This window comes from Eleginops maclovinus, chromosome 19 (genome assembly GCF_036324505.1).
Source record: "Eleginops maclovinus isolate JMC-PN-2008 ecotype Puerto Natales chromosome 19, JC_Emac_rtc_rv5, whole genome shotgun sequence".
Taxonomy (NCBI): domain Eukaryota; kingdom Metazoa; phylum Chordata; class Actinopteri; order Perciformes; family Eleginopidae; genus Eleginops; species Eleginops maclovinus.
In genome coordinates this window covers 23070462-23098396 of record NC_086367.1, presented here as the reverse complement: position 1 = coordinate 23098396, position 27935 = coordinate 23070462, and the positions used below count along the sequence as shown (strand labels likewise).

At 43.4% G+C, this 27935-nt stretch overlaps 4 protein-coding genes across 6 annotated transcripts; 3 read left to right on the top strand and 1 right to left on the bottom strand.

Annotated features, from left to right (window-relative positions):
- Positions 1-1521: 1521 nt before the first annotated feature.
- fbxo34 (F-box protein 34) lies at positions 1522-17482 on the top strand. Of its 2 annotated transcripts, none has more exons than XM_063908387.1 (3): positions 1522-1736; positions 9138-9305; positions 14199-17482. In XM_063908387.1, exon 3 carries the CDS (start codon positions 14206-14208, stop codon positions 16150-16152), a length of 1947 nt encoding a protein of 648 aa, XP_063764457.1. In that variant the 5' UTR covers positions 1522-1736; positions 9138-9305; positions 14199-14205; the 3' UTR covers positions 16153-17482. The 2 variants fall into 2 exon arrangements, with proteins under 2 accessions (XP_063764457.1, XP_063764458.1); XM_063908388.1 differs by lacking the exon at positions 1522-1736 and adding an exon at positions 8562-8950.
- LOC134881151 (prisilkin-39-like) lies at positions 5993-7535 on the top strand. The gene is made up of 2 exons (XM_063908295.1): positions 5993-6046; positions 6363-7535. The coding sequence occupies exons 1-2, from the start codon at positions 5993-5995 to the stop codon at positions 7533-7535; spliced, it is 1227 nt and encodes a 408-aa protein (XP_063764365.1).
- A 289-nt stretch (positions 17483-17771) lies between the features above and the next one.
- Positions 17772-27858, bottom strand: jmjd7 (jumonji domain containing 7). Its single transcript, XM_063908395.1, is given in 10 exon segments — positions 17772-18283; positions 18489-18648; positions 18718-18794; positions 18871-18966; positions 19066-19122; positions 26248-26298; positions 26301-26361; positions 26465-26603; positions 26679-26832; positions 27657-27858. Coding segments are annotated over 10 exon segments (954 nt in total). The 5' UTR covers positions 27706-27858; the 3' UTR covers positions 17772-18173.
- On the top strand, positions 21199-26086 carry LOC134881215 (uncharacterized). 2 transcript variants are annotated; one of them, XM_063908383.1, is made up of 12 exons: positions 21199-21592; positions 21712-21979; positions 22157-22234; positions 22315-22476; positions 22692-22838; positions 22919-23173; positions 23355-23492; positions 23619-23874; positions 24122-24397; positions 24526-24756; positions 25189-25320; positions 25519-26086. In XM_063908383.1, exons 1-12 carry the CDS (start codon positions 21399-21401, stop codon positions 25875-25877), a joined length of 2496 nt encoding a protein of 831 aa, XP_063764453.1. In that variant the 5' UTR covers positions 21199-21398; the 3' UTR covers positions 25878-26086. The 2 variants fall into 2 exon arrangements, with proteins under 2 accessions (XP_063764453.1, XP_063764454.1); XM_063908384.1 differs by lacking the exon at positions 23355-23492.
- Positions 27859-27935: the final 77 nt, after the last annotated feature.

Below are 27935 nucleotides of genomic sequence, written 5' to 3'. Positions count from 1 at the left end.
CGTTTTGAGTCTCTTCCTGGTTGGCACATGGTTAACATTTTGCAGGTGAAAGTCCTTTGGGTCCCTGAATCTTTGGTCCACTGAGCCTGTAATGTTTCCATGTGTGCAGCTGTACTCCCCAACAGCTGGAAACACAAGTTGGTGCGGAAAATAGTTGCAGTTCCCCCATGTTGGTTAAACTGCCACTAGAGGGCGACACGGAAACACATATTGCTGCAAGTGTCCAGGTTTCTACTAATTATGTTTAGAGGAAGAGAAGGAACATAATAGGTGGAAGGGGAAGAAGAAACACATTTTATTTTAAAAATGAAATAGTCAATTTTTCTCAATTCTGATCAGCATCGTTTCAGTCAGACTGATAAAAATGGGTCCTGTTCTTAACCTTTGACCCTCAATTACTCAGTTTTTTCCGGTTCAGCAGGTTCTGTCTGATGTATTTTTTATAATGGAAACCTGCAGCAGGTTCTGTTGCTGTTGTTGAAACTCAACCCGACTCAGAGATGAATTATTGACCAAGAAGAGGTCTTCCTCCTCTCTGTTGCTGTGAACCAAAACACCCTTATCGTGTCACAAACCTGTGGAAATACATGCTCAGTCAATAAGCCTCATTCAACTTTAAAGTATTATTTAAATAATGTTTTATGAATTATTATATTAGACAAAAATAAAGAAAGTTATGCTTTCCATTTGTGAATTTTATACATTGAAAATTTGAGATTCATGATCATGCATGCAAATTAAGACCATTCTGATTTCTGATTTATTATCAAAAGAAGTAAGCATTTAATCACAGCCTTGATATTCAAAAGTGTGCATGATGAATATTTTTGACTTTTTCATTTAAACATTTGTAATAAAACTGTATTTATCCAGAGGGAAATTGTTGTGCACCAATGGCAGCACACAGGAGTTGAAAAACAAAGAAAATGCCTCAAATTGAAATACTTCTAATTTACAATTTATTGCAAGAAATGTAGTTATATTATAGCAGACGGTGTCAGCAGTCCAAATCATATCTGATGTGTCTGTTCCTACAAACCACGGTTTATTCCAAATTTCAAGGTCTCCAACAGAAGTATGTCTGTCAGTTTTATGTGTTGTAACTATATTTTTTAAACTGAAGAGAAACTGTATTACTATTATTCTGAAATGGACCGATTTGCACAATGACTACTTTTACTGTCGCTACTTTAAGTACATTTTGATGAGAATACTTTTCTAGTTTTACTGGAGGAACATTTTGAATGCAGGACTTTTACTGTAACAGAGTATTCCTACACTCTGGTACTTCTACTTTTACTCAAGTACAAGATCTGAGTACTTCTACTTTTACTCAAGTACAAGATCTGAGTAATTCTCCTACCTCTACATTTCCCCGTTGTGCAACAAATAAAGGAATTCTGATTCTGATAAAATGCTAAATATTCCAGATAAAGTATCAGTACAGACACTCCTCTTCGTGCGGAGACAATCTTTGTCAAGCTTCCTACGTCATGACGCACGGCTCCAGCTGGACGTCACGTCACGTCAGTAGTTAGTTAGCCCAGAGCAGCAGACAGGTTCGGCTGCTTCTTTTTAAACCGTGATTTGACGTGGAAAAAAAATATTTTATCAAAAGCCAAGTTAGGACACCGAAAGACGGGGTGTTTGACATTAGGGGGTCGGACCGGGAAAAAAGGAGTTTATCAGTTCCCGTCCCTGCCAGCAGGTTTTCACCGAGACATTTCCTCCTCCAGGTTAGTCTGACCCTCGGCCTCTTTTCTGGCTGTTAGCTTCTGATGCTAAAGCTAACGGCACCAACAAACTCACATTTACTGTAAAATCGCGTTTTATTTAAATGACGATGCGGTTTTTTTTCACAACTTGCACTTTTAAGTGAGTTAGCCGCAGTGGCTAGCTAGTTAGCCAGGTGTGTCATGGCTTCAGACGGCAACGGCTAGTAGCATGCTAGTTAGCGCTGTGGCTAGTAAAGTTTGTCGACTTGTCTCGGAAGTGGAGCTGTGGTTACAGGCTGGCTGCTGGGTTGTTGCTGTTGGTTGTTTTGTTCTCACAGGCTGTGTGTTTGTGTGTTTCTTTCTGACTGTTTGCTTATTCGTTACACGTTGGCTGTGCCAGTCTGGTTTTCTGTGTGATGAGGCAGATTTCTGGTTGATAAATTCTGTTTTTGGCAGGCTAGTTGTTTGTGACAGTTGGTCTGTTACATTGTTTGGTTACAGGCTGTTACATTTTCCCCCCCATAGGTTGTGTGTGTGTGTGTGTGTTTCAGGCAGTTTGTTTGTTTTTACAAGATGTTTGTTACAGTGTGTTTTTGGCAGGCAGGTTGGTAGTTTGTTTGATTGTTTTGTTATAGGCTCTGTGTCACAGTTTGTTTGTTTGTTTGTTTGTTTGTTACATGTTGTGTGATTGTATTTCACAAGCTGGGTTTCTGTGTGCTGGTTAGGTTGTAGTTTCTGGTAGCTTAAATTGTTGCCGGTAGTTTGTTTGTTTGTTATCAGACTGCTGTTTCTGTGTGTCTGTTACTGTGTGTGTGTTACTGTGTGTCTATTACTGTGTATGTGGCTGTGGGTCTGTTGCTGTGTGTGTGTTACTGTGTGTGTGTGTGTTACTGTGTGTGTGTGTTACTGTGTGTCTATTACTGTGGGTCTGTTGCTGTGTCTGTTACTGTGTGTCTGTTACTGTGTGTGTGTAACTGTGGGTCTGTTGCTGTGTCTGTTACTGTGTGTGTGTTACTGTCTATTACTGTGTGTCTATTACTGTGTGCCTGTTACTGTGTGTCTGTTGCTGTGTGTCTGTTGCTGTGTGTCTGTTGCTGTGTGTGTGTTGCTGTGTGTGTGTTACTGTGTGTCTGTTGCGGTGTGTCTGTTACTGTGTGTAGGTGTCTGTGTGTAGGTGTCTGTGGGCCTCAGTCAGTCTGCTCTGATGTACAGCGGGAGGTCAGAAGAGCTGGTTTACACTGGTTACTGCTGGAGGACTAATAATAGTTAGCCTCTTTGTAGTTTCACAGACTCACTGTGTTTCATGGTATTTGTGTGTGAGGATCCATACAGAACCAGATGTTTGTAAGTCTTAGCGATACCATTTCTAGGCCTTAACTTCTCTGCAGCTCCATAATACTGCATTCAGATATTTGTATGTATTCTGCTTTTACTGAATGTTTAGGCAATACTGTCATTTGGATATTGCACCCGTCCATATTGCCCTTTCAAAAAATTGTGATTCATTGTCCAGCCTAGAAATAGATAAATAATACAAGCAAAAATGAGTCAGTCATTACAAAACCATGTCAATAAACAATAAAAGGCACCAGCAGCTGCACTTCCTCCACGCCTAATGATCCACCAAAGTGCAAAATAAGGAATGATTGGGAAATGTAACCTCGTACAAATCGGGAAAACCTGTTCTCTTCTGGCTTAAACAAGTATTTTTTTGTATCCAGTGAGTATGAGAGAAGCTTTCCTTTTTTAAATACTGTATTACTCTTCTAGCTGGAAGATTGGTATAATATATTGTGTCTCTTTTGGATAAAGGGAGGGATCATCTGCATTTATGATTTAAAAAAAAGTACAGATAAAAGTTGTTTTAAAAAAGCATTTCAAGCTAAACTACCACTGGAAATTTGCGTCCAACTTTTCAGCTATTTTCTCGAAGATTGAGGCACACACACACACACACACACACACACACACGCTTCAGCTGGTTGCTTCATTCTCACACAACTGTGCTGAGTTATTGTGGACTTGTGATATGCTATCTTTAACTATGGGGAGGATACACCCACCAGTAGACGCCTCAACACAAAATATAGACCACTTAAAATCCCACTTAAAATTAAGCTGTAGCTTCTTCTTCACGTTCCGTTCATACATTATTTAGGCCTTTTATGGTTTCCTCGTTTCATTCCTGTAATTAAACCTGGTGTTGTTTCTGATCACTTTCTGTGCGTCAGTGCCGACTCCTTGTTTCATTGATCTCTAATCAGCAGCCTCTTCCTGTGAGTACTCTCTGTAGCTGCACTTTGAACTACTTCCTGTGATCACCCACCATCTCTCTATCAAACCTTTAAAACACACGGTTCCCAGGACACTCGAAGAACAACTGCTGCTGAATGTGTGAACTCCCAGAACATATGAAAATGGTAGCTTCTTGTCTCTCTAGGTGTTTTTTCGAGCCTTTATCGTTCATTTCAGACTTACAGAAATGCAGTCGCTTCAAGTTGTCCAGGGGTTTTTCTACAAAAAATATAGCATGAGGCGCTAACGTCACTTACGGACAAAATTAAGCCCCTCCAACTTTCCAGTGAAAATACTGCATCAGAGCAAAGTGGGAAATAATAGTGTCTTCAAGTCTTAAAGCTGTGAGTCATATATTGCACCTCCAACAACAAATAGATCCAGAGGCTTCTTTACTTCCTCTCCAGAAAAAAGGAGAGTAAAGAAAGGATCAGAAATCTCAGTCTCAGTGTCAGCCTGCTGCCTGCCACTCGTCCCCGGCAGACCCACCGGACATCCATCCCCTCTTTATTCTCCGTAAGCTGTCTCTGCCGTCTGACCAGACATCTGACCCCATCTCATATCTCTGGACTCATTAAACCCTTTCTGACCCACAGAGAGATTGTTTTCTGGCAGCACTTTCACATTTTACAGGGTGAATCTGTATTTTGGTTTGAGGGTTCACCCCCAGTGAGAGGGAGCAGCGCCCCTGTCACCTGGTTTAGACTAAACCCTGATATTTAAACACAAGGAAACTCAAAGTGCCTTACACACATTAAGAGCATTAAAGGAAGTGCAGCAGAAACATTTAAACTGCCAAAATAGTCAAAAATACTCTGTTTTTTTGACTGTTTTAAGACATTTGAAGATGCCGGCTTTGACGTGGATATTTCTTTCAATAACCAGCAGGTTGATCCATCATTTAGAAAAGAGGATTATTTCATGATAAGGAACTGTTTGATTACAGAGCTAGTTTCCAGGTAGTTTCCTTTTAGAGGAGATTTAATACCTAATCCCGTTTGTGTTGATTGTGTGTATGTGATCAGCTGACTGAAGTATTGTCAGATAATTGTGTTTCATCAGTTTACCAAAACAGAAACGTTTGATATCCTGATTGTATTTTGACTGCATTTCCTTTTAGCTCAGTGTCAGCCCAGGTCATTACTCATTGAGATTAAGGACACTCTTTAATGTTTGATCGTTAAATAAACGTATTGTAATATCTGGTATCAGTCTGGTTAGACCGGGGCGTGGTCCTGCAGAAATACCTGCTCATATCTCGGTTTGCTTACTGTCAATTTACTCAAGTAGTGTACTTCAGTATATCCTTTCTACTCCTCTACACCTCAGTGCGGCATGTTGTACGTTTTACTCCACTACATTTATTATGACACTTATATTTGGTTTAGATTAATAACGTCAGGACTTTTCATTTTAATTCAGTGTTTTTAGACGCTGGTATGATTACGTTTACTCAAGGTTAGGATCCAGGACCTTTTTCCACCGCTGAGGTTGTCAGAGTGTTGAAACACAAACCAGCGTACATGTTTGTTTACGAATACTTTCCCTTGAGCCGAGGCCATGAAATAGAAAATATGAAATAGGAAGTGTGTGTGTGTGTGTGTGTGTGTGTGTGTGTGTTCGATGTATAACAACAGGAAACTACAAACTGTCAGCAGGTTCACCTTATTACCCAGAATTCCTCACTGCCCAGGGAAGCTGACCCTGGACCTGTTATTAAGTCGACCCCCCTCTGTCTATACTGTCCAGTCACATTTGGGATTAACACTTGATTAACTAGATGAATACCATATCGTCTAAGGGAGATCAAATAAAAAAAGCCGTCTTTCCAGGTGCATTGTGGGAAATGTAAGATTTCCACCTCAGGTTGGAAGAATCTGGGTTTAACTGGACCAGCTGTCTGAGTCATGTGACCATTTACAGCTTTCTGTGAGTGAGGACAACTTGTCTCGGCCTGTTCAGCCAGACGACCACACCCTCCAATGCCTCAACCACAAGGCATGCTGGGAAAACACCAGAGCGCTGTGAGGGTGTGGGTGACGAGGGTTGCAAAATAACGGGTTTTCTGCTCAGGCTGTATTCCCTTTGTCGTCTGGAGATAAACTTAAAAAGCATTGTCCATCAAGAGCACTTTACAATGTCTAGAAGTTCCCTTCAATAACAACATAAAACATTCCCTTTAACCGCTAAAAAAAAGGATGCATGTCAATGTCAGATTTATCTGAGTTTAGAATAGGATAGATTCAAAATACTTTATTGATCCAAAAATAGGATTGATTTTGTTACAGCAGCGTGTAAAAATACATTACAGGTTCAATAATAACATTCAATTATATATAATTATAGATTTAGAAACAACAGAAGGTCCGAGGGTTTTATTACTACTACTACTCCTACTACTCTTACTCCTTCTACTCCTACTCTTACTCCTTCTACTCCTACTCTTACTCCTTCTACTACTACTCCTACTACTACTACTCTTACTCCTTCTACTCCTACTCTTACTCCTTCTACTACTACTCTTACTCCTTCTACTCCTACTCTTACTCCTTCTACTCCTACCCTTCTTGCTACTCCAACTACTACTACTACTCTTACTCCTTCTACTCCTACTCTTCTTGCTACTCCAACTACTACTCTTACTCCTACTACTACTACTCTTACTCCTTCTACTCCTACCCTTCTTGCTACTCCAACTACTACTACTACTCTTACTCCTTCTACTCCTACTCTTCTTGCTACTCCAACTACTACTACTACTCTTACTCCTACTACTACTACTCTTACTCCTTCTACTCCTACCCTTCTTGCTACTCCAACTACTACTACTACTCTTACTCCTACTACTACTACTCTTACTCCTTCTACTCCTACCCTTCTTGCTACTCCAACTACTACTACTACTCTTACTCCTTCTACTCCTACTCTTCTTGCTACTCCAACTACTACTACTACTCTTACTCCTACTACTACTACTCTTACTCCTTCTACTCCTACTCTTCTTGCTACTCCAACTACTACTACTACTCTTACTCCTTCTACTCCTACTCTTCTTGCTACTCCAACTACTACTACTACTCTTACTCCTACTACTACTACTCTTACTCCTTCTACTCCTACCCTTCTTGCTACTCCAACTACTACTACTACTCTTACTCCTACTACTACTACTCTTACTCCTTCTACTCCTACTCTTCTTGCTACTCCAACTACTACTACTACTCTTACTCCTACTACTACTACTCTTACTCCTTCTACTCCTACCCTTCTTGCTACTCCAACTACTACTACTACTCTTACTCCTACTACTACTACTCTTACTCCTTCTACTCCTACTCTTCTTGCTACTCCAACTACTACTACTTTTACTACTACCACTCCTACTTTTACTACTACCACTCCTACTCCTATTACTACTATAACTACTCCAACTACTACTCCTCTTACTCCTCTTACTACTCCACCTACTCCTACTCCTACTATTCCAACTACTACTCTTACTCGTACTACTACATAATTCACTGAGGTAAGCTTTGAGTACAATATAAACAATTATTCAGGGTTATTTAAGGGAGAATACGGAGTGAGATCTGGTTAAAAAGAAGCTCAAGACCCTTCACCGTCCAAGCAAGTTGAGTCAAATGTCCCCACTATGGTGAATAGATTAATGAACTGGTGTATTGTTCAGTCTGCGTTGGGTTGACTTACAGTAGGACATCTCACTTGGCAGGGTCTCATGATGGTGTGGTCTGAAAGATGATGACTCCTGAAACCTCATTTATAATGTGTGTTTAAAATGGCTTAATGAGACTAATTCTGTCTGTTCTGAGTTTGGATCCCCTTGGTTGATTTAGACTTATTGTAAGTTGTGGACAAGAAATTGATCCCTAAATTGCCTCCTATGTGCGTGAATACAAGTCTACCTGAGCAGGTGACAACTTGTATGGCAGCCTCTGTCTCTATATTTGTGTGTGTTGGGTGAATAAGGACTTTGCAGTGAATTCAAATGTAAATGTTGACTTTCCCAAGCTTAGCAAGCTACCGGTTGTAGTGCATGTGATTGGTAGCATGTAGCATTGAGCTAACTCTACACGCTGAGTTATCAGTGTAGTGTAGTACTGAGGAGGATGCAAATGTTTTGGTGTGTGTGTGTGTGTGTGTGTGTGTGTGTGTGTGTGTGTGTGTGTGTGTGTGTGTGTGTGTGTGTGTGTGTGTGTGTGTGTGTGTGTGTGTGTGTGTGTGTGTGTGTGTGTGTGTGTGTGTGTGTGTGTGTGTGTGTGTGTGTGTGTGTGTGTGTGTGTGTGTGTGTGTGTGTGTGTGTGTGTGTGTGTGTGTGTGTGTGTGTGTGTGTGTGTGTGTGTGTGTGTGTGTGTGTGTGTGTGTGTGTGTGTGTGTGTGAGAGTGAAGTGTTTTATCTGGTAACCAGTAGCAACACACCCACAGAGTCATGAGTAGGTGATGGTCTGAACACTATGTGGCTCCGCTTGCTTATCGACCACCTGATGCCTTATATAGACACGAGGAGAGTGTTCTAGCAGCTGATTGGTTCACTGACTCTGACACACACACACACACACACACACACACACTCTTTGTCTCCCTGTAAGCAGATCTGAGTCTGACAGCAGCTGCCGGGTGTCACTGTGTAGAAGCAGCTGGACCATGTGCTGCTGTTGTTGTCCGACACTCGGGGTGTTAAGAGAACGGAAACACAGTGCGAAGTCGTTCCAAAAATTCTGGAAAACGTCACAGTATTTATTGTTCTGCAGTACCGTCAGAGCTCAATCTATTGTTGTCACAGGGATGGTAAATGTAGTCACGTGTATACAGCTTATTCCATCTTTACTACGCCTGTTAGCTATCCTTCTTGGCCAAGAAAAAAGAAACTGTACGTAGCTCTTGCAATGGTCTGGCTGAGCCAAAGCTAATGTACCTGCAGGGTGAGTTTGTCTCTTTATGGTTGAATGCTTATTTGGGAAAAAGCATCAGCTAAAGGAAACGTTATGTATGATATGTTTAGACTGAAAAATAAGACATTTAAATACATCACGTGAAGTTTGAGCTACAGTCTGTGCAGCCCTATTTCTTTACCTAATATCTGTGTGTGTGATGTATTTTTTCCTGCAGTGTGTCGGTCCTGAGGGGGAGGAGCCAGTGTTCGTTTCTGTTTCCTGTCTGGGAGGAAACAGTGAACGTCTGAGAAATGTGAAACTGAAGAATCAGAGGAGCTGTCACTCAAAACAGGACCACACCCCCGCCCCCATCACCATCAGCCAATCAGCACGCAGTCTGAAGGTAAACATACTTTATTTTCTAGCTACAGAAGGGGGAAAGTCTACTATGGTTTGGTACCACCTGTATTAATGTTGACCACCCCGTCCCTCCATTGCATTGTGTTCCTATCTTACCTGGTGTCATTTGTTTAGCTCTTTAAAACAATAACAACAGCTTTTAGCACAACGCTGGGAGAGAGGAGCCCACAGTGTGCGTCTGTAGTTGGTAGGATAACGTCACTGATGATGTAACTGAGCCCTGGTATGAACAGCGAGTCATTGCCGTTACACAATCCTCCATGAAGCCCCTCTAAACTCTACTTTAAACCCAAAACTGCAGCAGAAGGAATCAACCCTGACATGTTTCACAGACTTTGTTATTTAATGTTGCGTAACATATCATAACACATGTAAATAAAGGCAGATTTCAAAGCACTCAGGCAGCAGGATCACTCTTTCAACACTTTTTATGAAAGATAGGCTGTGAAAATGTTTTTTGTCATTATATATTAAAGAATGAACTAAACAACTTGCAGAAACAGAAACCAGAAAGGATTTGCAATGTTTAAATTCAGTCGTTTTAACAAATAATCGACTTTTAAATGCGAAGGATTTTAAAGGCGCTGCAGAGGGAACGTGCACGATGCTGCAGGCGAGTCTTCGTCACTGCAACTGGAAACAATTAGGATTACACAACCTGCAGTCAGAGAGGCTAATCAGAGCCAGAAACACTGTTATATAAAACACACAGAGGTCAGAGGTCACACACAGCTATCATTATAAAGTCAAAGGAGGTGTCTGCTTTATCTCAGTCAGAAACAAGTTAAACTGTCTGATGTGAACCGTGATAATCCTCATAACGTACAAACATCCGGTTCTTTCACCTGTTAGAAAAGTTGAGTTGAAACGATTTGTTTACTTGCGTTACATAGTGACATCACTATGGACAACACTGCGCTTCTGTTGGCTAGCGCATCAACACATTGTACGTGATAGGCTAAGGGGCGAGACATCTCTAAGCAGGTTGACATCAAAACAGAGCTGGGCCAGCTAACCAATCAGAGCAGACTGGGCTCTGGTTTCAGACAGAGGGTGAGAAGAGGTGCTGCAGCACAGGCAGTATGAGAAACATAAAGAGCTTTCTGAACATTAGAGCATGGAGACATGTATTTATGAGACTTGATAAATAACTCCTCCTCTCTCCATGTGCTCTCTTCTTTTCTGTTTCTGCCAGAACTTTCTGTCATCAGCTAAGAATATTTAACCGTCCAGAAAAATGTCTCTAAAACAAACTGAACCAATATTGAGTTTAATTAAAAAATGTGAAATGAAAAAGTCAGAGAGCTGTGACGAGTGGAAGGTCCCTAACACGGGGGGAAATAATGCGTCATTTTTTAATAGCAATATTTAGGAGCAGAAAACATGAAGGCAGCTTTGGAGAAGGGATTCAGGTTTGTTCAGACTGGGTGTGTTAGTGGGAACAAATCCAAAGTGAGAGCAGCTGATGTAATGCTGCAGTACTGTGTGTGTGTGTGTGTGGGTCTCTGTGTGGGTCTCTGTGTGTCTGTGTGTGTGTGTGTGTGTGTTCATCATGATGTAATCCTCTAGTTAAAATAAGTGTGTTCCTGCACATGTCTGTACATGTGGTCGGGAGAAAACACAGAAAACATTGAAAGTAAAGAGGAGGAGAGGAGGAGAGGAAGTATCGGAAACAGAGGCTGTGATTGGCTGAGACAGCTGTCAATCAAAGCTCACAGAACAGGTGAAATGATCTTTACTTCAGGTTAATTTACGAGCTTTTTTTCAGAGTTTTCAACGGATTTCTGTCTCTGAGCATGGTGCTAGTGAAGGCTGGGGTGTAAAGCTTAGGAAACACCTGTAAAGGAATATTTAATTATGTAGATGCAGCAACAAAGTGTCCTACGAAAACACTGATTAAGACAGGCTGATTCACACAGCGCCCCCTGGAGGGCAGTCTGAGTGAACTCCACAGGATCCAGACTCAGACTTTGTCGTTTGCGTTTCTTTTGAGTGTTTTTCTGTTTATTTGTAGTCATTTTGAGTGTCTTTGTGGTGGTTGTGTTTCACTTCTGTGATTGTTTTGAATCTTTTGTAGTTGTTTCCGGTGTTTTTATGGTTGCTTTTCCCTTTTTTGTTGTCATTTTGAGTGTTTTTGTGGTTGATTTGTTTATCTTTGTAGTCACTTTTGCCTTTTTGTAGTTATTTTGAGTGTATAAGCCGTTGTTTTGTGTCTCTTTTTTCCATCTTTCGTCTCTTTGTACTTGTTTTACTTTATTTGTTGTTGCAATGCCCTTTTTTATTGTCATTTTGAGTCTCTTTGAAGTTGTTTTGTGTTTTTTCCGATTCATTTCTTGCCTCTTTGTAGTCATTTGGACTGTGTGCATCTGTTTTTAGCTCTCTTGGTCTCTTTTTATTCTTGGTGTCTCTGTTAGTACTTGTATTATGTGTCTGTTTGATATTTTTGACTCTTCCTGGTTACTCCAGGTCTCTTTGAGTGACATGTTGTAGGTGAGGGCCCCTGACTCTGAGCCCTGCAGGCTCGTTGAGTAATCCTCCCAGGAGTTTAGCGTTAACCACCGCTCCGACCAAAGCAGAACAACACGTCTTTCTGCTTTTATTCACAACAACATCAGAGTCTACAGGCATGTCGCAGCGCAGTGACTCAGTTTGTGTCTGTCTGAATAACCTGTGCTTATAAGGCGTCCTCTCGATATTAAAGGAGAGAGACGGAGGGATAAGTGTGATCACGTGATTTAAAGAGGTGTGTTTGTTTTCAGCCTGAGAGAGAAATGTGTCCTTTAAAGGCTGGAGCTGTTTTTAACTTTGTTTATTCTTCTTCTTCTTCTTCTTCTTCTTCTCTGAGTGTGTGTTTGTCAGGAGATACTTCAATGGTTATTGCAATATCTTAAGCTTGTTTGGATTTATTAAAGAGGACATATCGTGCTCCTTTTCAGATATACAGTGGGGCAGCCACCAATTGTGCAAGTTCTCCCATTTAAAAAGATGAGAGAGGCCTGTAATTTTTATCATAGGTACACCTCAACTATGAGAGACAGAATGAGAGAAATCACATTGTAGGATTTTTAAAGAATTTATTTTCAGATTATTGTGGAAAATAAGTATTTGGTCAATAACAAAAGTTCATCTCAATACTTTGTTATATACCCTTTGTTGGCAATGACAGAGGTCAAACGTTTTCTGTAAGTCTTCACAAGGTTTCCACACACTGTTGCTGGTATTTTGGCCCATTCCTCCATGCAGATCTCCTCTAAAGCAGTGATGTTTTGGGGCTGTCGCTGGGCAACACGGACTTTCAACTCCCTCCAAAGATTTTCTATGGGGTTGAGATCTGGAGACTGGCTAGGCCACTCCAGGACCTTGAAATGCTTCTCACGAAGCCACTCCTTCGTTGCCCTGGCGGTGTGTTTGGGATCATTGTCATGCTGAAAGACCCAGCCACGCTTCATCTTCAGTGCTCTTGCTGATGGAAGGAGGTTTTCACTCAAAATCTCACGATACATGGCCCCATTCATTCTTTCCTTTACACGGATCAGTCGTCCTGGTCCCTTTGCAGAAAAACAGCCCCAAAGCATGATGTTTCCACCCCCATGCTTCACAGTAGGTATGGTGTTCTTTGGATGCAACTCTGCATTCTTTCTCCTCCAAACACGACGAGTTGAGTTTTTACCAAAAAGTTCTATTTTGGTTTCATCTGACCATATGACATTCTCCCAATCCTCTTCTGGATCATCCAAATGCCCTCTAGCAAACTTCAGACGGGCCTGGACATGTACTGGCTTAAGCAGAGGGACACGTCTGGAACTGCATGATTTAGATCCCTGGCGGCGTAGTGTGTTACTGATGGTAGCCTCTGTTACTTTGGTCCCAGCTCTCTGCAGGTCATTCACTAGGTCCCCCCGAGTGGTTCTGGGATTTTTGCTCACCGTTCTTGCGATCATTTTGACCCCACGGGGTGAGATGTTGCGTGGAGCCCCAGATGGAGGGAGATTAGCAGTGGTCTTGTATGTCTTCCATTTTCTAATAATTGCTCCCACAGTTGATTTCTTCACACCAAGCTGCTTACCTATTGCAGATTCAGTTTTCCCAGCCTGGTGCAGGTCTACAATTTAGTCTCTGGTCTCCTTTGACAGCTCTTTGGTCTTGGCCATAGTGGAGTTTGGAGTATGACTGTTTGAGGTTGTGGACAGGTGTCTTTTATACTGATAACGAGTTCAAAAAGGTGCCATTAATACAGGTAACGAGTGGAGGACAGAGGGGCCTCTTAAAGAAGAAGTTGCAGGTCTGTGAGAGCCAGAAATCTTGCTTGTTTGTAGGTGACCCAATACTTATTTTACCGAAGAATTTACCAATTAATTCTTTAAAAATCCTACAATGTGATTTCCTGGATTTTGTTTTCTCATTCTGTCTCTCATAGTTGAGGTATACCTATGATAAAATTACAGGCCTCTCTCATCTTTTTAAATGGGAGAACTTGCACAATTGGTGGCTGACTAAATACTTTTTTGCCCCTCTGTATATCAGTATGTAGGGTCTCTACTGGGACATGTCTCCATGCTTTATTATTCAGAAAGCTCTTTATTTTTGTCACACCTCTTTTCCCCCTCTGTCTGAAACAGAAACACAGGGAACTGAACTGAAGCCTTTTCAGACCATTTGCATACACAAAAACCTATAGAACACACTGGGGAAAAACCGCATAAAGCCCCATAGGGCCTCTTTTAAAAAGTCTCTTTGTAACTTTGAATTGTTTAGTTTATTTTTTCGCTGCCCTGTTGTTTCGGTGTTGACAGTAAAGTCTTGTTTGAATGTCTTTCTCAGTCCAATATGTTTTATTGGTATTTTATCTGATGCACTCTCCCTGCTTGTCTTTCAGGACCATCATGCACCTGAAGTCGTATCCGAAGCTCATGCGCTCAGAGTTGCGTTTGGATGCGTCCGGGGTTCAGACGTCGCAGCGGAGCAGCCTATTTGTGAACCAGCAGGGGGCGCTGCTGAGGACCTGCAGTCGCAACAATGCCAACAACAACATCAGCCGCCTCCCGTTCAGCGTCATCTCCACCAACACGATGCGCTGCAGCAACGCCACCAACCACATCAGCAGCAGCGTGGCGTCGCTGTGCCTGAAGGCATCGCCTGGCTCCGCCCTGCAGCTGCTGCCCTCGCCGCCAGGCTGCGAGAACGACGGGATCAGACTCTACCAAACTGCGGCAGAGGAAGCCGATGCCCCGCTGGACATCTGGACCGTCATCAAGCCTGGACACGTCCGGGAAAAGATCGCCATCTTCGCTTCAGACGAAGAACAAACTGACAGCGCAGAGGGCAGTGAACGCACCTCGATCGGCGGCTCAGAGAACCAGGAGCGGACGCCGGAGGTCACGAATCCTGCGGCGATGTCTGGAATGGTGCGAGGGGTTAAGGCGAAGGGGAGCTGGGAGGAGAACTGCAACGCCAAGCGGCGCCGCAGGTCAGGAAACAACCAGAACCTCCAGCAGGACGCAAAGACCGGAGTCCAGGACACACAGCTCGTCCTCAGCCCATCTCCACTGAGACCGGTATCGACGCTGCAGTCAGGCGGCGGGCGGTGTGCAGACGAGGCGGAGACGGGGCAGCCAGAGGACGTGGAGCAGAAGGTGTCGGTGGTGGAGATGGTGGCGTTCCTGGAGCAGTTAGCCAGCGAGCAGCAGCCCGACTCCAAACCTCTGCTGGCCCTCCAGAGGAGCTCCGCCTCCATCACGTTGTCCAGAGCTCTGCCTCCCGAGGGGTCAGAGGTCAGGGGGGAGGAGCCAGAGAGCATCAAGGTGGCGGACATGGTGGCCAAGCTGGAGTCGGAGTGTCTTAAGAGAAGGACGGAGGGAGATCTCTCTCGGAGCAACAGCCTGAGGAGGGCGGTGGGTCGAGTCCTGCTCGCCGCCGCGGATCAGAGCTCCCCCCTCTGCCCCCCCTCATCACCATCAGCGATGACGACATCATCATCATCACTGCTGGGAGTTCAGAGTGATGACAGCGAGCCAATCAGCTGCCTAGAAACACCAGCAGCTCCGCCCCCTGCAGGTGAGGCTGAGCTGGAGGTGGTCGGGGGTGCAGAAACACTGACCCCTGTCACAGTAACTCAGGCAGAGGCCCCGCCCCTCACACTCACAAAGGGGGCGGAGCCTCAGCCTGGTTTGTTATTTTTGTCCCGCCCTCCAGCTTCAGAGCCCCGCCCCCCTAGACGCCATAGAATGTCTTTTGACCTGGAGCTCACCCCCCCTCCTGCTCCCTGTGACTCTGGCAGCCAATCAGAGAAGAGGAGGAGGAGGAGGAAGGCTGACAGACATCAGGGGGAGGAGGTTGTTGCCGTGGTGCCTCTGGTGCGGCGTCCCTCGGCGTCGCAGGACTTCCTGTTGATGCGTCAGCGGCTGCAGCAGCTGTTGGAGCCGCAGCCGTTCCTCGCCGTGCTGCCGCACCACCTGCTGCTGAAGATCTTCCGGCTGCTGCCCACGCAGAGCCTCGCCGCGCTCAAGTGCTCCTGCAACTACTTCAAGTTCATCATTGACGACTACGGCGTCCGGCCCGCCGACTCGCTGTGGGTGTCGGACCCGCGTTACCGCGACGACCCCTGCAAGCAGTGCAAGAAACGCTACGGCCGCGGCGACGTCTCGTTGTGTCGCTGGCATCACAAGCCGTACTGCCAGGCGCTGCCGTACGGGCCCGGGTACTGGATGTGTTGCCACGGCGCCCGCAGGGAAACGCCCGGCTGCAACGTGGGTCTCCATGACAACCGCTGGGTGCCGGCGTTCCACAGCATCAACGTGCCGATCTACAGGAGCCGCCGCCACGAAGACTGAGAGAGAGTGTGTGTGTGAGTGTGTGTGAGAAACAGGTCACTGATGCTGACATGAATTTCTGCTCCCATGATGCAATAGCAGGTCAGACTTCTCCTGAAAAAAACCTTCCTTTATTCACGTCTGTTGTTTTAAAAAAAAAGAAGACAATTTTAAAAGGTAAACAAAGTTTAACCTCCATGAGTTTGGAGGTAACGTCGACCTGAGTTGCTTCGTGCTGTCAGAGCGGCGCCCCCCGCTGCCCCCGGTCTCCTCACAGCATGCATTAAAGGCGTAGATCTAATTGTTTATCTCGTTAACAGCCTCGTTAGTGGGGTGGAGTCTCGGTCAGGACTTCTTCTCCTTCACTGCTGCTGAGATAAAACCTGAAGATCAGCTGATACTTAGATCAAATTAAACTAAAAGTTGATTCTGTTTAATACTAAAATCATTGTCAATATAATAAAACTACCTCCCGAATATTAAGAACAATATCATCTTGAGGTCATATCAATGTCAAATCACTTAGGGTTAATATCAAAGGCCTGATTGGAGGTCATGATGTCCAGACGAACCCATGAATACAGTTCTTCATTTTAGATTTGATGTGGATTTTTATTATAGTTTCATCTAAGAAAAAGTCAGAAATTAAATAAATATCCTTCCCCACTTCATCAAAGTGCAAGGCAATGTCGAAAAATGTCTTGTTTTGTCGGGTTAGAAACCAAAGATACTCAGTGTAATGTGATGTAAAGCAATTCAATCAGCCTACATTTGGACTCTTATCTGTTCATTATTAATTTCACATCTTTGTACAAAATAAGACCTTTGAAGACGGCATTCTTAAATGAAAGTGATCGTGACGAGTATTTTCTGACATTATTTGACGGATAAATGAGTTAACCTGTGAGGGGGCGGAGCTTCAGTCCGCGTTTGGAGCGAAGAGGAATCCACAGTTTTATCTGCACCTTGCTTGTGTTTACATTTGTACATAAATCATAAAGAGTTTATTACGTCTGTTTGAACAAAACATGAACGGCAATCAGCGGCTGAGGGATAATCATCTTAAACAGGACGTTGTTGTTGTTGTTATTATTTTGTCGAAGGGAAAAGAGGAAACGTGGCCTTGAGTCTTGAAGACGCTGCAATACTAGAGACTGTAGAGATTATATATATATATATATATATATATATATATGTGTGTATATATAAAAAAAAGAATATCAGGGGAGAAAGAAAAACAAACGGCCTTTGACCTTCAGAGATTTTAGTTTTTTTAAAGATTTGTTGGTTTTCTGTCTGCTGGCTGTTTTTGTTAAAGATGTTTTGCTTTAATAAAGTGCTTTCTCATTGATTTTTGTTTGGGTTAAAATCTTGACTCGTGTTTTTATTCCAGCACAGATGTGGTGTGTTGTCCTCCAGATTTATGGTGGTGGGGAAGTCCGTAGGGTCACCGGTTCACGTCCCGGAAAGACCAAGTGCTAAATGCAGAATGTAGATGTCGCCTCTGTGGGGCGATTAAGGGTTCCTTATTCTTCTTCTATTGTTTTTTTTTTATGGAATATCGTAATTCTTCCAGGTTTTAAATACAGGAAACTGTTGTCATCATTCCAACATCTTCCTTAAGGAAAATAATCAAACTCCTGAATTTCCATTTTATTATTTCTTACTTCAATGAGGTGGATCATCATGCTCTGAGTTTTGAACTACAGTTCCCATGATGCTTTGGGGGAAATCAACATAAAGTACTCCGTGGATTCAGAGTTGGCTGTTTTACCTTTGTTTACATTAAGTCAAACAGCCCAATATGTAATTCCTTATGTTGCTAAGTTTGAATAACAACTGGCAAGAGATTGGCTTAATGAAATGTGGCTTTAAACCGGAAGTAGTACTATTTCAAACTTTAAAACATGAATAATATCCAATAAGTTAGGCAGTCTTTCTAAATGATTTCTCAGTGGATTTATGAACATTAGGCTGGATTTATTTTTAATATCATTTACATGTTTAAATCTCAAAAAGACCTCTGCATAGTTTTAAACAGATTATTTTACAGTAGCTTCTTCAGGACGTGACGTTGACCCCTCGGACAGCGTCTCCAGCAGCTGGAAGTAATTGTACTTGATGTCGTACTCCATGTCATACCAGAAGTTCACTGCAGCAGAGGAAACAAACAAATCAATACTTGTATTAAGCATGTTGCAAATAAATGGCACTAAACATAGATTTTCTCTATCTGATATTAGGCTGTATAGATAAAGCTTTAGCAATATATTGAAGTACAGTCACCTCCTGTTGACTCATAGGAAGAATACATGTCTGCTATAAAGCCCTGTGGTGCGTTCAGGTGCAGTGCGTACCTGCGATGCAGCCGTGGGACTGCTGGACGTGGTGGAACCAGAGGGACGGCAGGTACAGCATCTCTCCGGCCTTCACACTGCAGCGGACGGGTTGTGCTTTTCTGTACTGAGGGAACCGGTCCAAGTCGGGGTCTAGAGGGTCCAGAGGGATCCACGGGACCTGAGAGGGGAGGAGTCAGGGTGAATTATAGTACAGAGAATCATGAGATTAACAGACACCCGAACGCACCTTCTCAGAGTCGCTCTGATCGACGACCTCAAACTCTCCGTCGTCCTGCTGATGGTAAACAGCCGGCTGGTACATTCCTGATGGAGAGTTACTATGGTTACTGTAGGTTTTACACAGTGGTTACTACACATGGAGGGTGGTTACTGTGGTCACCATAGGGGATGAAGGGTCGGTCTGTGGGCGGCAGCAGGATGAAGTTTTTCTCTCCAGAAATCACACAGTACAGATTCTCATAGTGATCTTTGTGCACTGAAAAAGAACACAAAATACACACACACACACACACACACATATATATATATATATGTATTTATTAATCTAAAGTGGGGTGTTGTGTTCAGGTCTTACTGGACGTTACGGCGCTCGCTTCTCCAAGCCAGAAATTCACTGCATCTGGTAACTTTCCTAAAACACAAAAGTGGAAATATGTATTTAGTGATGAGGATTATTATAGATATTTTTAATATTATTGTTCATTATTAAAATGTAGTTGGATTACAGGCCACCATCTGCGTAAAGTAAAAGGTGTAAAAGAGAGAAAAACTAGGCAGCAAATATTTTTAAAATGCACACATATAAATACTTATATTTACTTATAAATACATATAAAACTCAGAAAAAATATAATTAGAATAAAAGTGTAAAAAGTATAACTTTTTTTAAAAAAATCGCTGTTGTTGTAGTCCTCCTCCAGGCCGCTGGCGGCAGCACTGAGCTCAGCGCAAATCCGACGCCATATTGGATTCTACACAGCCTTCCCTTAGGAGCACAAACTTTACTTCACCTGAATAAGTTAAGTTAATTCACTTTACAACAACTACACTTCCACCAAAACCCGCCTGAACTGTCACTTTCAAGTTTCCTCTTCAACCCGGTGGGTTTGTTTTGTCTCACTTTGCTCGCAAACAAAGCTAGGGGTGGTTAAACGTTAAAGTACCGTGTAAAGTAACGGACGCTAACATGGAGCTCCGGTGCAGCCACTGTAATAGTCCTATAGAGAGACAAGCTAAAGGGTATAAAAGAAAGTCTTTATTGACATTAATCGATTTAAAGAGCGCACAGAAACTCTTCCCGGGTTTAAACCCTCGTGAGGCGTTTTTATGTTTCTCCTGTGTCCGTCAGGTGTATCAGAAAACTAAGAAAAACGGTAAAAGGCGGATTTATGTGGACCCAAACCCCCCCTCTGCTCCGGCTCGCTCGACCCGGCCTGCCCTCTCTATCCCCGGGGAGCCGCCGCCTCTGAAGAAGCTCAAGAAAAGATTGAAAACTCAGCTGAACGAACACGACTACTCGACCCGGGACCATGAGCCCGGATCCTGCAGACCTCCGCCGGCCAGACGCGTCCGCCGCGTGGCGGTCTCCCAGGTTCAGTGGTTACAAATAAATAAAAAGTACATGTCATTATAGGAGTTTATATCCAGCAGCAATACAATTAGCTCCATCTTTGGCAACCGAGGAAGATATTATTACATCAATAATCATAATTCAGTCGTTTAATATAATTTAGCAGAGGTGGAAGTAACTAAGTACATTTACTTAAGTACTGTACTTTACAATAAGTACATGTACTCCTTATATCTTAAATACATTTTCTAAATCGTATTTAAACCCTTCTACTTAAGTAGCATTCTCGATGCAGTACTTTTACTTTATAGAGAGTATTTTTTCGCTGTTCCACCTGTGCTCAGGTGAGCGGGTTCCTGCGGAGGAGGAACTTCAGCTCGGCTCTGAACCGCCTGCTGCAGGAGTCCGGGTTCAGGGAGGCTCTCATCAAAGTGTGCGGGAAAATCATTTCTAATGAGGTGAGAGTTTCGAAAAACTAAATAGCAGATATGTACACCAAGGTAATACACGTGGAATTGCACAAGGGTATATTGCGTGTGTTTTCAGACAGTTCAGTGTTGTTGTTTTCATCGCTTTAAAAACAGGGTTTCACCATCAATAAATGACCTCTTACGGATGAGGATTAGGGACAAATTAGGGACACCTTTTTTTTTGACGCCAATCTCAGAATTCTGAAATAAATAAACAAATGAGGAAAATCCGATTTATGATTCATGAAAAAAACAAAACACTCAAAATCTATTTTTACTTTTGGTCACTTCCCTAAAAGATCTTCAGTATTGCTGTTTGAAAGACACAAAACCAATGCTATTTTCCATATCTCTTTGCTTTAGTAAAAACAAATGCGTTAAAGTTCTTATCTGACCTTTTTTGATTACTGATGTGGGATGAATTTATAAATCCTACTTTTTTTTAGATGTTATTTAGAACATTTATTTTGAAATGTTCAGTTTTTTTCCCATAGCTTCAAGTTTGTGTTAAGCCAGTGATTCTAAATCAATGCACACCTTCTATTTTATATCCGCCTTTTTATCGCTCAATGCCATATTATTTTTATTACACTTTGATATATTTGCATAAAATTCAGTGTTTTAATGAAAAGTTTTGATTTAAAAACTTTTTTTTTAATGGTTTTTTCTTTCTTTTAATCTTAATATTGTTGTGAAAATTCAGCAGTTTCTTCATTAAAGACTATCATTTCAAGTTCCATTCCGTTTGACCCAATGACCCAAATCAATGCAGAACTGTAGTACCACACCGGACCCAGAGGACACCCCTGCTTCTATAGGTTTGAGAGGTTTTTGTTTATTTCACATGTCTTTTTTAAAGCGTAAACGATGGTGAACGATCTGGAGGGGCCGTTCAGGAAGACCTTCAGCCCTGAGAACCTGTCTGCCTTTAGCTGGGATAAGACTACTTCCTGGGCCGAGGATAAAGCTCCTCTGACTGTAGCCTGTCTCAGGTCCATGTTCCCCCCCGCCAAAAAGATCCAGAAACTGACCGTCAACTACAGTCCGGGGAATAAACCACGGTGGGTCTAAGGGTCATATATTTATGGGATATTATGGACTTTACTATGGTTTTTATACATGTTATTTGTGACACACACTGGCTGAAATGTATTTTACACTTAGTCTGTCTCTGTTCCAGGCGGATGACGGAGGAGGAGGTGAAGCAGATGTTGGACCGCAGGATCAGCCTCCTCCTGTCGGTGCCGCTGTACACCAGCTCCCTCAGATCCTGCTTCCTGCAGACGGCCTTCAGCGTGGAGATGCTCCGACATCGCTGCCCCGCCAAACTCTTCACCCTCACCAACAGCCTCGGCCTCTCGCAGTCCAAAACCAGCGCCAGGATCCACGTCAGGAAACTCGCCGAGGACCACGAGCGGACGGTGAAGCAGTGGAGGGACGAGATCCAGGTGATGAGGGGGGTCTTTTCAGTCGGGATTAATGTCTTCTTCATGTGGTTTGACTTTGATATGAGTCCAGTTTAGTTGATACATGTTGGTGTAAACGAAGAGTGGGATAATATGGAGCAATTTAGAGCTTCTGAATGTCCTAAAATATTGAAGGAGACCTTTTATTATTATTTTCAGACGACCAGAACGACTCAGTACGTCAGTGAAGACTCCAAAAAGGCAGCAGCTTACACCTTCAGCTGGGGGAAAGTCAGGGTAAGACGTCTTTATAGACAGTAATAATCATGTTCTAATCTATTGAATGAAGAATTAAGATCTAATCTCCGTTTCTGCAGGTGCCGTCTGTGTCCAGGTCTGAGTCTACAGAGCGGGGATACAGTTTTGCGACCTGGGTGTTTCGCTTCGCTCATCAAGCTCGGGTTAATTTTCGTAACCTGCACGGACCTCCAATAAAAGCAGTGGAAGTTTCTCCTTACAGCATCCTGCCATCCAAACAGGTACAAACAGAGACATTATTCTATAACTAAATATGGCCGGAGTCATCACACCGAACATTAGCCACCTTTAGCTTAGCTTTAGATTTATCTTCAATAAACCCTGAGAAGATATGCAAGTTATCCTTGCAGTTTTAGTGGCCAGGGAATGTGGTACGTTGGATAAATGGATGAAACAAAAATGAATAATAAGAAAATCGCAACAAATTTCCTTCTAGACGTACGAGTCGATACGTCGGCGTATGAAAATGTTAGTGATGCGGATCATCGCCGACAACCTGTCGGCTCTGAAAGGACCGAGAGGACGAGTGGTGAGACATATTCCCCACAAATACTCCTCCCTGATGAAGGAGCAGAGCACCACAGTGAGTCCAACCGTCTACACGTGCTTATTTAACACTCAAATGTCCTGTTACTGTCCTTATTCCTCCCTTGTTCCCCTCAGGTGAGTCTCGGTGCAGTGATACCGAACCTTGCGGAGGAATCTGTCAGCGCGGCTTTCGGACTGAAGGACTTCCTCCCGGAGTTTTCGGGGACGCCACATCACATTCTGTGTTGTGGAGACGTCCTCGGCACCGACAGGAACGAGCAAAGCAACAGAACCCAGAACAAAGAAACTCCAAACCAGAATGCTGAGCTGAAGTTTGACGGACTGGTTGAAGCTCCACCAGAGTTTCAGAATGAACACCTGTTCCACGAGGTGAGAAAAGCTTCATTGCATTTAAAAAACACACGCTGAAAGGTGAAAAGAAAAGTTCTCCAGGTTCTTCAAAATAAAAGCCACCCAGAAGTTTGAAAGAAGAGTCAGGCTGTTTCAGAACAAAAGTGTCCCAGCTCCTTCAAAATAAAAGTCCTTCTCAAGCTTCTCAACTATTCTTCAGGAAATGATAAAGATGCTTCTCAGTGAGAAGAATGAGAACGCTCGAGGAACTCTTCATCACATCGTCTCACTGTTTCACTTCAAGACGTTTAACAACACGGCCAAAGATTATTTCCTGAACATCTGGGACTTCATCACGGTGAGACTCTTCAAACGTAACTTCAGTCAGATTTAATGATCCAATGACAGCGATGTCTTCCTCTTCTTTGTCTGTATTTATTTAGAGGTAGATCCCTTTTATCAGGATGAATAATCTATGTTTCAGTTTGTGACGACGGCCTACGTGACTCTGTTTGCTGTGACGGCCTGCGGTCTGGACTCTGTGGACCAGAGACCCTCAGACTTCCCCCCCCAGGCGTCTGCTCAGATGGACTGGCTGAGTGACCTGGCTCACAGACTGCTGGATCTGGTGTGGATGCCTCCGTCTCAAGAGGACATCATCATGGCTGCTGCTGCTGCAGCTGCAGGGCAGAGTGACGGAGACCAGAGGAAGATATTCCCCTTCTGTTACTGCAGAGAAGGTTTACTTCCTGTCTGTCTTCTTCTGCTGTTCCCTTTGGTGTTTACGTCCTGTCTGTCTTCTTCTGCTGTTCCCTTTATTGTTTACTTGATTGAGTTTTAAATATAAGTATTAGACCCAACAGAAAAATTATACTTTTTAAAAATAAAAGTCCTCCAGCTTCTTCAAAATAAAAGTCCTCCAGCTTTTCAGAATAAAAGTCGTCCAAAATTCTGACTTTAACCCCAGATGTGTTCTTGTTGTTTTAGAGAAACCGGGCGAGCGTCTGGTTCGCTGCTGCAGTAACCTGTGTCCGGGGATCTGGTTCCACGAAGGCTGTGCCCGGGCTCGGACCTTGTCTGACCCGGATGAGGACTGGTTCTGTGGTACGGACTGCAGCTCAGACGGGACCTACGTTTACTGTCACTGTAAAGAGCAGAGGGGGGGGCAGATGGTCCAGTGCGGCCTGATGGAGCGGTGCAGGAAACACGAGTGGTACCACAGAGCCTGTCTGACAGCAGAGCAGCAGATCAGCGCCCAGCAGAGTGAGACTCTATATTCCTTTGTTCTGTAACACATTCAAGCCTTTCCTAAAATTATTAATAATCATTTTTGATGGTTTTGGTTGTTGTTGATCCATCCGAACAAAATGCTGACATGTTTGTTGTTGCAGCTCCGTGGTTCTGCTCAGAGTCCTGCTCCATGGGGGGGTGCGGCGAGGAGGACTTCCTGTTGAACTACACCAGAGCGGTGGTGTGGGAGGGGCTGAACCACATGGCCCGACGGGACGCCATCCAGGAGGGAGACGGAGACGCCATGACGGACTTCTGGAGGACGGACATGGTCTTGCTGTGGAGCAGAACACACCTGCAGCTCTTCAACAGCAGCCACCAGATGATCACAGGTACGAGGCAGCTGATTGGCCAGTGTCAAAGACCACGCCCACTGAGGGATTTTTTTATTACTTAACGTTTTTTTATTTTGCGGTGGAAAGAGTATTAGTTATTCTGTCGAGGTTATGTTTATTATATTATTATTGTTATTTTTAAAGACATTTATATCCCACCAAAAAAGACACAGAATTAATATTATTTATATATTTAAACACATTTTATTTAACCAGAATTTAAATTTGGATTACCATTAATATTATTATTATTATTACATTTTTTATTATTATTATTATTTTGTATTTAAACACATTTTATTCAAACAAAAATATACTTATCTATTCTTTAATTTTGTAAGTGTAGCTTCTCTGTACTCAGTGTGACTCCAGAGGTTGTTGTCAGGGTTGTCGCCGTGGTGTTTGTCATGGTTACCGTGTTGTGTTCAGGGATAGAGGGGTTCTACCCGGAGCGCGTCAGACAGGACATGAAGTGGAACCGAGTTCTCAATCTTCAGGGAACATCGGGAGGGAACGTCAGCCTCGACCTCCTCACTGAGCTCATGATCAACGAGTTCAAAGGTCAGCTCGCTCACAATGAGTAGTATTACTAGTCCAAGTATATGTATTAAAGAGGCCCTGTTGTGCCTTTTGGGGGTTTCTCTTTCCCGTAGTGTGTTCTATAGGTGTTAGTGCATGTAAATGGTCTGTAAAGGCATAAATCCCTGTGTTTAAAAGGAAGTCTGTTCTGATTTTTGTTTGGTCTCCCTGTCCTCTCAGGTGGGATCGAGTTCGGTAAAGGCAGTTTCACGTCGCAGCAGGTGGAGCAGAGCTCTCAGCTGGCCGGAGCTGAGGCCAAACATCTGGACCGACTCTTCTTCACCGGAGGAAACCCTCTGAACCTGTCCTCCTGTCTGCACCGCCTCACCACCTCCTCCTCCTGCAAGAGGACCGCCGAAGTGTCCAGGTTTGTGGAGGAGTTCAAGAAGGACGAGCTGTTTAGTTTCAAACCGGGGAGAAAACATCCGGGCTTTGAGAAGTTCATCTACCCTCAGAGGGTGAGGAACCCGAAGAAGATGGGGAGGAGTGTGAGGAGTCTGAGTGAGGAGCTTGACCGACGGAGAGACAAAATCCTCTGAGAGACTGGAGTTCATTTACCATCTACAGAAACAGGTTTTTGGGATTCTACGTTTTTTTCCAGCAGCTGAAGAGACAACTTCTGGAGAAGAGCTTTTATTTTATTTGTTTACTAATTTATAGATATTTTTCAGTCCTTGCGGGACTCCCTGTTTTCTAGCACGCTGAACTGCAGAAAAATAAAAAGTACAGATAAAGTGTAAGATGTGTTTTTGTGTGAAATGTCGGTCATGTGACACCAGGGTTAGATATTCCCATAAAAGGAATACTCTCTTTATATAAACAAGAGACCCTGTGGACCCCGACCCATCTCCAGGTGAGACCTTTAGACCCACAGTCTACGGGTGAGACAGGTGTCCGGTGTGAGCTCACCGAGTGCGTCGCTCATCCAGGACACGTGAGGCTCCACATCGTCTGTGAGCTCGGCAGCTCGTCCAGCAGGTTAGAGCACTGCTTCTGAACATAAAACACTCCCTGCTTCTGCATCTGGAACACACACACACACACACACACACAGAATTAATCTCTGACAATAAATTGTGTTCTGGAGGAATATAGTAGTGTCCGTGTGGGCAACCTCTTCTCTCACCTTCCCCTCGATGATGTCCAGAACAGAAGAGAAGCTCATGCGTCTCTCCTCCGGCATCACGAAGCGGTCACCGTTAACGGCATCAGCGTAACCGTTTGGAGTCACCGCCACGCTGATGACCTTCGACCCCACCTTCTCCCTGCAGACAGCAGCAAATTGGTCACACCTTGACACCACAGAGGAAGAAGAAGATAAGAGTGGCGGGCTTCCTCACCTCAGGTAGTCTGGCGTCCACCTGGACAGAGCCGGCCAATGGCTGAAGGCGTTGCGGATGATGCACGGCTTGTTTGGAGCAATCCAGTCGCGGTAGAAGTGCAGCGGGTCGGGCGGCTCCTCCAGGTACGGCACTGATCGGTTCAGGTACAGATCTGAGAGGTAATCAGTAAACAATCAGTCTGATTGATCTGCTGGCTCAACGGTTCAGAAGAGAGACAGAAACAGAATGATAAACCTAGAGCGAAGAACGAATTTCCATTCAACGTGCTCCTTTTATGTTCAGAAATATTAGTACACAGAAAATCTCTTGTCAACTTAACCACTCAGACACTCACTGAATCCCCAAAATGCCAAACATAGATTGTAAATGTTCACATATCCATGCATTTGCACGGACCTACATTTAAAAGCAGGTAAGTTAAAGAAAATGCATTTAAAATTAAATCCCAACCCGGGAAATTGTTACCAATTTCTGCAATTTAAAGATAAATGAAAATAGAAAATACACGGTTTCTGTAAGGGCAGATAATATAAACAACATTAAAAGGACGAGAATGTGTTTCTTATTTTGATATACACTGTGCGTGGTACAGAATTAGCTGTTATAATAAGTAGGTTGATGACTTTTAGGGTGAAACAGATAAATTATACATTTTAATTTACTCGTGAATAAATACGAAGCTTTAAAGTTAAACATATTTTAATTCTCGAGTTTCATCACATCTGAGCAAATCATTTAACAGCTATTTGTTTGATTGGAAAAGTCCGATTTAGCGCCAAAAACCACACTTTTGTAGATGTGTGTTAATGTAAAAATAAGACTTTTGAAACTAATAGCTATAAAGGTTAGTGATAGTAACAAGTATGTTGCAGTAGTTGAACTTACAATAAGCAGTGGTAGTAATATCTGTCATACTAGCAGTGGCATTAGTACTTTTTGTACTGCAGCAGTAACTGAAGTATTAATAGAACTCACCGTGAGCCTCCAGAGAAAACTCAGCCAGTCGTTTCTTCACAGACTCCATTATGTTCCTCCGTCATCACAAACAAAATATATCATATATCTGATCAAAATTACACTAAATAAATACATATAACCGATACATTCTTCTGCTGTCAGATCGCTCCCATCTTCACCGTGCCATGCTGGTTTGTTTACGTCCGGTGCGCATGCGCAGAGCTCCGTCAAACCCCCCTAGTGATTGGGAACAACCGTGCCCCTACAGGAGGGAGGGTGAACTGCACCGTGGTGATA

Excerpts from the sequence above, each read along its gene's own strand:
- LOC134881215 (XM_063908383.1), top strand. The coding sequence starts at position 21,399 with ATGGTGAACGATCTGGAGGGGCCGTTCAGGAAGACCTTCAGCCCTGAG. Across the intron at positions 22,839-22,918 it reads TGAAGGAGCAGAGCACCACA|GTGAGTCTCGGTGCAGTGAT; the intron begins GTGAGTCCAACC and ends TGTTCCCCTCAG. Across the intron at positions 24,757-25,188 it reads CAGCCACCAGATGATCACAG|GGATAGAGGGGTTCTACCCG; the intron begins GTACGAGGCAGC and ends TGTTGTGTTCAG.
- fbxo34 (XM_063908387.1), top strand. The coding sequence starts at position 14,206 with ATGCACCTGAAGTCGTATCCGAAGCTCATGCGCTCAGAGTTGCGTTTG.
- LOC134881151 (XM_063908295.1), top strand. The coding sequence starts at position 5,993 with ATGCCTCAACCACAAGGCATGCTGGGAAAACACCAGAGCGCTGTGAGG. Across the intron at positions 6,047-6,362 it reads AGAGCGCTGTGAGGGTGTGG|AAACAACAGAAGGTCCGAGG; the intron begins GTGACGAGGGTT and ends TTATAGATTTAG.